The 7566-nt window shown below is 52.5% G+C and overlaps 2 protein-coding genes across 2 annotated transcripts; both read right to left on the minus strand.

Annotated features, from left to right (window-relative positions):
- Nucleotides 1-218: 218 nt before the first annotated feature.
- LOC116241461 (uncharacterized) lies at nucleotides 219-5474 on the minus strand. Its single transcript, XM_090152316.1, has 5 exons — nucleotides 2815-5474; nucleotides 2419-2544; nucleotides 1663-1824; nucleotides 1313-1402; nucleotides 219-952 (listed from the first exon to the last, which is right to left on the minus strand). The coding sequence occupies exons 1-5, from the start codon at nucleotides 2884-2886 to the stop codon at nucleotides 323-325; spliced, it is 1080 nt and encodes a 359-aa protein (XP_090008442.1). The 5' UTR covers nucleotides 2887-5474; the 3' UTR covers nucleotides 219-322.
- A 128-nt stretch (nucleotides 5475-5602) lies between these two features.
- Nucleotides 5603-6566, minus strand: LOC149915581 (uncharacterized). The gene is made up of 2 exons (XM_090152365.1): nucleotides 6549-6566; nucleotides 5603-6317 (listed from the first exon to the last, which is right to left on the minus strand). Exons 1-2 carry the CDS (start codon nucleotides 6564-6566, stop codon nucleotides 5658-5660), a joined length of 678 nt encoding a protein of 225 aa, XP_090008491.1. The 3' UTR covers nucleotides 5603-5657.
- Nucleotides 6567-7566: the final 1000 nt, after the last annotated feature.

Raw genomic sequence — 7566 nt, forward strand, 5'->3', positions numbered from 1 at the left:
TGACAGAGGCACCTGGGATGGCTGCGGCTGCCTCTGAGAGAGACGGCTGTTGGGAAGCTCGATGATTTCAGAATACTCAGCATCAAACTCCGGCTCAGAGTGGAAAGCCACAAAGGACTGCAACGTGTTGCAGACACTTCCAGCAGCTTCTCGAGTGGCTGTGTCAAGGGAAGCCTGCGAGGACACTGTGTCAGAGGCTTCCATTCCGGGGAAGGGTTTCCCACTTCCTAACAATCTTTGTCTGATGGTGAGGGAGGGCCTCCTTGCAGGAACTCTCCGAGAACTGCGACCTTCGGCTGGCTGTGCGGGATTCAAATGAATACTACTTCCAAGCTTTCTTCAGTATTCTCCCTGCAACATCCCAAGCCAGCAATGCCATTTCCTGCTCATGAGTTAAATGTGGCATCTTTGAAGGCTCTGCTCTTTTGGCACTCCTCAACACTTTTTGACTGCTCTTTTGGGGAGCCCTCCTTGAGGAGCAGACAGGACGATCCAGTGCCTTCAACTTCCCTGTTACTTCTCTCAACCCAGTCCCAGTCACCTCTTGAAGACTGTCTGCTTGTTTTGCAGACGTCGCTCTGAATTCACAATGTCCAGGGAACTGTGGTTTTGTTTTTGAGGCAGCAACAGAATGGATGCTTCTGTGGAGTATGGAGCCTTCCCTGCCCAACTCAGGTTTGGGCAACTTCTCAGGGCGTTTCATTGCACGTCCTGTGCTCAGTGAGTCTCCCTGAGGTTCGTGCTGCATCAAAGCCACACTCCTTCTTCTGCGTTGGCCAGACTGGAGATTATGGCATGAAGGAGCAGGGCCAGCTGGTTTGTGACGCTTCATGGGCCTGGCTTCCTTACCCACAATGTAATCCACAGGACCAGGCGGGAGCTCGTCAGTGTCTATCATCATCAGTCTGCGGACAGATTTCCTCAAGTTGGATACCTCCTGAAGAAACGTGTCCTGGAAGGAAACAGCAGGTTTAGGCTCGGTCTTGGCTCAGAAAGTACCTCTAGCCCTGCGTGCTGATGATTGACACCGATGAGGGCCAGCACTCTGCTTCAGCCATGCAATGAGGGCAGAAGAGAAGAGCTGCCTCGGTGCTCGGTTTGCAAGCAAGCAACATTCCCAGCCACCCCACGCCAGCATGCGGCGATAACTCAGCCCCAAGCAGGGTTGTCCTTTCCATGCCACAGTGCCTGCACCCCCAGCCCAGCCCTCACCTCTTCTGCATTCCCCATCTCCCTCAGATCCATCAAGTAAAGCCCGTGCCCTCGGTGCCATGCCACTGACACGTGCCTCCCAACACCACGTTTTGCCTACCTCTTCTTGCCTCTTTATTTTCTCCTGCTCCAGCTTCAGCCTGGTCAGGTACTGCCTGTACTCATTGAACTCTTTCAGAGTGCAGACAACCTACAGAGAGACAAGGGCAGATGACTGCCAGCAACTGTCCGGGTAGCCACCCACACAGCCTTCCAGAAACATGCAGGCCCCCAGCAGCAGGGGAGCTGCTCCTCTCCACCCTCCCCTCCCCAGCCGTGGGGACGCTGCCTCCCCCCTCCTTCCCAGGGCCAGGGGGACTGCACAATGGGGGGCCAGGTCCCGGCCCCGCTGCCTGGAAACCCCTCCTGAGGAGACCTGTCTGTCATGGTCAGCCCAGCTTCCAAACCTACTTTGCCAGCCTTGGTGACAAGGCCCCTGTTCTTCAGGTTCTGCAGGTTGTCTTTGCGGTTGTGGTAGTCCTGCAGATGTGGGTCATGCAGGCTGTTGTATTCTGTGCTCAGATGGTGACTGTACGGATCTCCCAGATCAAAATTAGGAGAAGGCTGGTGAAGCTGGAAAAGATGCATTCCAGAGTGTGAATGGGGAAGGAGAGAGCAGCAGAGACAAAGATGCTTCCAAGCTGCTCACAGACACGGGCTGGCCTTTTGCACGCCCAGCTGGAGGAGGAGCTTGCTGTGTGCATTTTCCAAACAGACACGTCTGGGTTTTTCTAAGTCCTCCAAGAGGGAGAGCAGGAGAAGTTTGCCTCCTCCTCCAGGAATGACCCGGTCTCCACATTTTTGGCTGTGCCAGATGGGTGCCTGGCCCCAGCATCCCAACAGCAGCTGCGGGCAGGGCCCCAGCCACCTGCTTGCCTGGTGCCAGATTTGGTGATGGAACTAGTGCTAGCAAGCTCATCCGTGTGGAGAGCCCAGCTTTCAGACCCTCTCCTTTCCACTGGGCACTGCTGTTGGCAAGCCCTCGGTTGTCTCCCTGCTGCGGAGCCAGGAGTGTGCCTTCATTCCCCCATGCGGTTGGAGCAAAGGGCCAAAGGAGCAAAGGGCCGCAGTTCCCACTGTCGAGCAGGTCCCACAAGGCCTCCTTGGCATGATGGCAACCCCAGGAAACAAGAGGCCCTTTGGAGCCTTTCCTCCTCCTCCTCTCACCTTTTCCCCCAGCTCTGTCCTGCAGAAGACAGGCTTGGTGCGTGGCTGCACAGGGATTTTGACCCCGAGTGGGAGGTCCAGCAGCCCGCTACCTCCTGCTCCAACTTCCTGTCCTCTGGGTCGGAGCTAGAATGAGAAAGACAAAGACACTCTTGCACACTCAGGCACTCCAGTCCCCTCTCCAGCCCCAGCCCCAGCCCCGTTCCCTTTGGCAGCTCCCTTCCCACTTCTGAGCCCGACGCTGGGATGTGCGGAGAGGCGCGATTCCCTGCAAGCCTTCTCCAGCGCCAGCATGAGAAGATGCCCGTCTGCCTCCAGAGAGCATCTCCGGCCCCAGAGCAGTCGCACAGAGGCCAGGCTGCTGCACTCAGCCCTCTCTGAGGACGCGGTGCTCACCTTTCCGCTCTTCCCCACGATGCTCAGAAGGGCATCCGGATTTCGGAATCCAGCAGTGCCACAGCGCTCCATGGCTCCTTGCAGGAACTCTCTGAGAACTGCGACCTTCCGCTGCCACCTCTCGCTCCAGCAGCAGCGAACTGAGGCCACCCCAGCCGGAGTCCCAGCCTGCAGCTTTATGTCACGCTCACCCACTGTTGCATCACAATGCCGTCACGATGTCACCGCGCCGCCACCTGGCAACCCTGCAGCTGCATGGAGGCCATTCTGGGTGCCCTCACTGCAAGCTGCTCCAGCTGGCCCTGCTTTGAGTCCAGGACCTGGACTAGCTTTTCTCTGTCTTCCATCGCATGCAGCACTGCATGAGGCACAAATTCCCTCCAAGATTTTCCCTGAGTTAATTTCACAGAATCACAGAATTGTACGGGTTGAGAGGGGCCTGTAGAGATCATCAGCTCCAAGCCCCCTGCTTCCTTCATGCTTTCCTTCATGCTCTCCTGTTCTGAAAACACACTGTCCGATAAAAATTTTTTCCCCAAAGCCATTTCTTCATGTCCCAAGATGAAATTTGATGGTATAAATATATTTAACAGGGCCATAACGTAGTTATGGTGCTCCTTCTTGCTGTCGCCATTTCTTTTGAAATGTTCTGGTTTGGCTGAAGTTGTTTTCTAAACCATCCATCTTGGAGGGGGGTTGCTTGTGCACAAATATGCCAAGACATGTCAAGGGTGTTTGGCAAATTCTAAGCCGATGTGAGAGTTGTGAAGTTTGGGAAATGTGTATTGCATTTTGTAGGCCTGGTCCTACCCAGATGTGGGCCAGGATCAGAGGTATAGAAGACATGCTTGGCATGCTGCTATTCAAAGCGTGAGAACTCTTTACTGTTGATTGGATCCCAGAAGGCTTGTTTTCTCCAAATAGGAATGACTGTTCCCCATTGGAAAAGTCACAGGTAAATCTGATCTCCCTGTTGTCAGGACGTGTCATCCATCTGAGTGTCAATGGTTTATGGGCTGGTTTGGCCCAGTTCCGTGTCTGGTGAGGCAGAGGGATTTCACGAATCCATACCTCCAGAAAAGGGAAACAGGGGACCCCAATATAATTAAAAACAGCGGCAACGATCTGCGGAGAAACAAAGTAATTTACTAAATATGGTATCAGAATGTACCATCCCAGATGCTGCGGTGTTGGCATCCAGCACTACGCTTATGGCCTTTGCTGCAGCTCATAGTCTACAATTTTAGTTGCTCTTGCAACTGCATTGGTGACAGTGGGTTAGCACACTCAAGAAGCAGTCCCTCTTGCTCCACCTCCTTTATTTTGGAGACAGCATTTTCAATCCTCTCCTTTACAATGTTGCAACTCAGTTGAGGGACGTCAGCAGTTCTTGGCACTGGTTGGATCACAGGCAGCTTTTCTCTCTGCCTTGTTGCCGGGCTCTGCTCTTCCGATAAGCCTGGCCCTGCCGTCCTGCTCTGCCATGACAGAGGCAGCTGGGATGGCTGTGGCTACCTCTGAGAGAGTCGGTTGTTGGGAAGCTCAGTGATTTCGGAATATTCAGCATCAAACTCCTGCTCAGAGTGGAAAGCCACAAAGGACTGCAACGTGTTGCAGACACTTCCAGCAGCTTCTCGAGTGGCTGTGTCAAGGGAAGCCTGCGAGGACACTGTGTCAGAGGCTTCCATTCCGGGGAAGGGTTTCCCACTTCCTAACAATCTTTGTCTGATGCTGAGGGAGGGCCTCCTTAAGCCACTGGCCATCCAAGGCTTCTGTCGCCTGAGTCTTAACTGCCTCTTGAAGACTCTGGTCTTGCCTGTGCTGTTCAGACACAGCTCTGAACTCACGATCTCCGTGGAATCGTGGCTTCCTTCTTGAGGCAGTTTCAGAATGGATATTTGCAGGGAGCTCGCCAGCTTTGCTGCTTGTCTCAAGTTTAGGCAACTTGACGGGCAATTTGGTTGCACGCCCTGTGCTCTTTGAATCTCCCTTAAGGTCTTCCCGAACCAAAGCCACTTTCAGCCTTCTATTTTGACCAGACGGACGAGTATTTCTAGGAGGAGGGCCAGCTGTTCTGGGAGGCTGCAGTGGACTGGCTTTCTCCTCCGCAACCACGTCCGCAGTAGTGGCTGAGCGCAGGCAAGATTTCTGCATGTCCGTTGGCATTCTGCAGGCAGATTTCTTCGAACCGGGCATCTCCTGACCAAGATTTTCCTGGAAGGGAACAGTGGATTTAGGCTCGGTCTTGGCTCAGAAAGTGCCTCTAGCCCTGCGTGCTGATGAGTGACACCGATGAGGGCCAGCACTCTGCTTCAGCCACGCAATGAGGGATTTGGCACCCTCAAGAAGCAATTCTTCATGCTGCTCCTCCTTCACTTAGGAGACAGCATTTTCAATGCTCTCCTTTACAAGGCGGCAACTCAGATGAGAGACGTCAGCAGCACTTGGCATTGGTTGGATCACGGGCAGCTTTTCTCGCTGGCTCGTTGCTGGGCTCTGCTCTTCTGATGAGCCTCGTCCTGCCGTCCTGCTCTGCCATGACAGAGGCACCTGGGATGGCTGAGACCCCCCCTGAGAGTTGTTGGGAAGCTCAATGATTTCAGAGTATTTGCAGCCAGAGTCTTGCTCAGAGTGAGAAGCTACAAAGGATTGCAACATGTTCCAAACACTTCCAGCAGCTTCTAGTACGACTTTGTGAAGGGAAGCCTGCGAGGATGCTTTGTCAGAGGCTTCCCTTACTCCGGTTTTCCTGTTTTGAAAGTTATTCCAGTAATGGACTGCTCCCACAGTCTGGCTGCTGGCCTTGGCTCAGGTGCACTGGTAGTGCTGGATTCAAATGAATGCTACTTCCGAGCTTTCTTCAGTATGCTCTCTGCAGAATCCCAAGCCAGCAATGCCATTTCCTGCTCATGAGTGAAATGTGGCATCTTTGAAGGCTCTGCTCTTTTGGCACTTCTAAACACTTTTTGACTGCTCTTTTGGGGAGCCCTCCTTGAGGAGCAGACAGGACGATCCAGTGCCTTCAACTTCCCTGTTACTTCTCTCAACCCAGTCCCAGTCACCTCTTGAAGACTGTCTGCTTGTTTTGCAGACGTCGCTCTGAATTCACAATGTCCAGGGAACTGTGGTTTTGTTTTTGAGGCAGCAACAGAATGGATGCTTCTGTGGAGTATGGAGCCTTCCCTGCCCAACTCAGGTTTGGGCAACTTCTCAGGGAGCTTCAGTGCACGTCCTGTGCTCAGTGAGTCTCCCTGAGGTTCGTGCTGCATCAAAGCCACATTCCTTCTTCTGCATTGGCCAGACTGGAGATTATGGCATGAAGGAGCAGGGCCAGCTGGTTTGTGACGCTTCATGGGCCTGGCTTCCTTACCCACAATGTAATCCACAGGACCAGGCGGGAGCTCGTCAGTGTCTATCATCATCAGTCTGCGGACAGATTTCCTCAAGTTGGATATCTCCTGAAGAAACGTGTCCTGGAAGGGAACAGCAGGTTTAGGCTCAGTCTTGGCTCAGAAAGCACTCGCCACCCTGCATGCTGATGCTTTGCGCCAATGAGGGCCAGCACTCTGCTTCAGCCATGCAGTGAGGGCAGAAGTAAACGGCTGCCACAGTGCTCTGTTTGCAGGCAATCAACATTCCAGGTCACCTGCACATCAGCATGCTGTGCTAGCTCATCTCTGAGCTGAGTTGTCCTTTCCATGCCTCAATGCCTGCACCACCAGCCCAGCCCTCACCTCTTCTGCATTCCCCATCTCCCTCAGATCCATCAAGTAAAGCCCGTGCCCTCGGTGCCATGCCACCAGGAATGACCCGGTCTCTACATTTTTGGCTGTGCCAGATCGCTCCTGAAGCTGTTCTCTGGCAATCAGATTCCCCAGCACCTGTGATGTGCTGGCAGGCAAAGAACAACAGAGAACAGTTTCGCTGTCAGGAATCTCCTAGAAGGGAAAACTGTGATGGATAGACATGACTCCAATGCAGTAGGGCTGTGGGGGAGTGGAAGCAATATTTTCCTTTTCAGTTGTATCAATGTGTAGAAATGCCCTATACTCGAGGTTATCTAATAACATTTTTTTTAATTGTTTTTCCATCTTAGCTTTTGGATGCATATCTGCATTTACTTGTTTCCACAAACCATAAGCAGAAAAAGGAACATACTTAGATACCAACTTTTTTCTCTAAATCTGCATGCAACAAATAACCAATGAAATGAGCCCTTATATTCTTGGAGCTATCTGGGGTTTATTTTGCGAGCATTTGCAGAAATGTTCAGTGGCCCAGAAGTTATTTTATCCCCCACCTCTTCCCTCCTCTTAGCCATGCAAATCCACTGCATGACAGTTAAACCCATCCAAAGGGTGTTTTTCCTGAGCACCTTCTGCAAAATTTCTGTAGCCTGTGCTCCTGTAATAAACAACAGCTCCCTGCATTGCCAAAAACATGTGTATGACATTGGAGAAGACCTGTGTGGCTATAGTCCTGTGCATGTCCAACTGGGCCCCACCATGGCTCTGAATTCTAGCACTGACCTGTGCTAGTGCTGCCACAAACCCATGGCTTCTGCCTTCAGAAAGCATGATATTCAGATTTCAAATTCAAAACACACAGATACTGTCATCAGCTCATAACTGGTCATTAGGTAGGGCCATGAAGACATGTTTGAAACAGCTAGGATAGCTGCTCAGAGCAGCTATACCATTACCAGCAGGGTTTGGGCACACAAATGTGTGTCCCAGTTGCACTCAATGGATC

This window comes from Phasianus colchicus, chromosome 17 (genome assembly GCF_987193195.1).
Source record: "Phasianus colchicus chromosome 17, bPhaCol1.hap1.1, whole genome shotgun sequence".
Lineage (NCBI taxonomy): Eukaryota > Metazoa > Chordata > Aves > Galliformes > Phasianidae > Phasianus > Phasianus colchicus.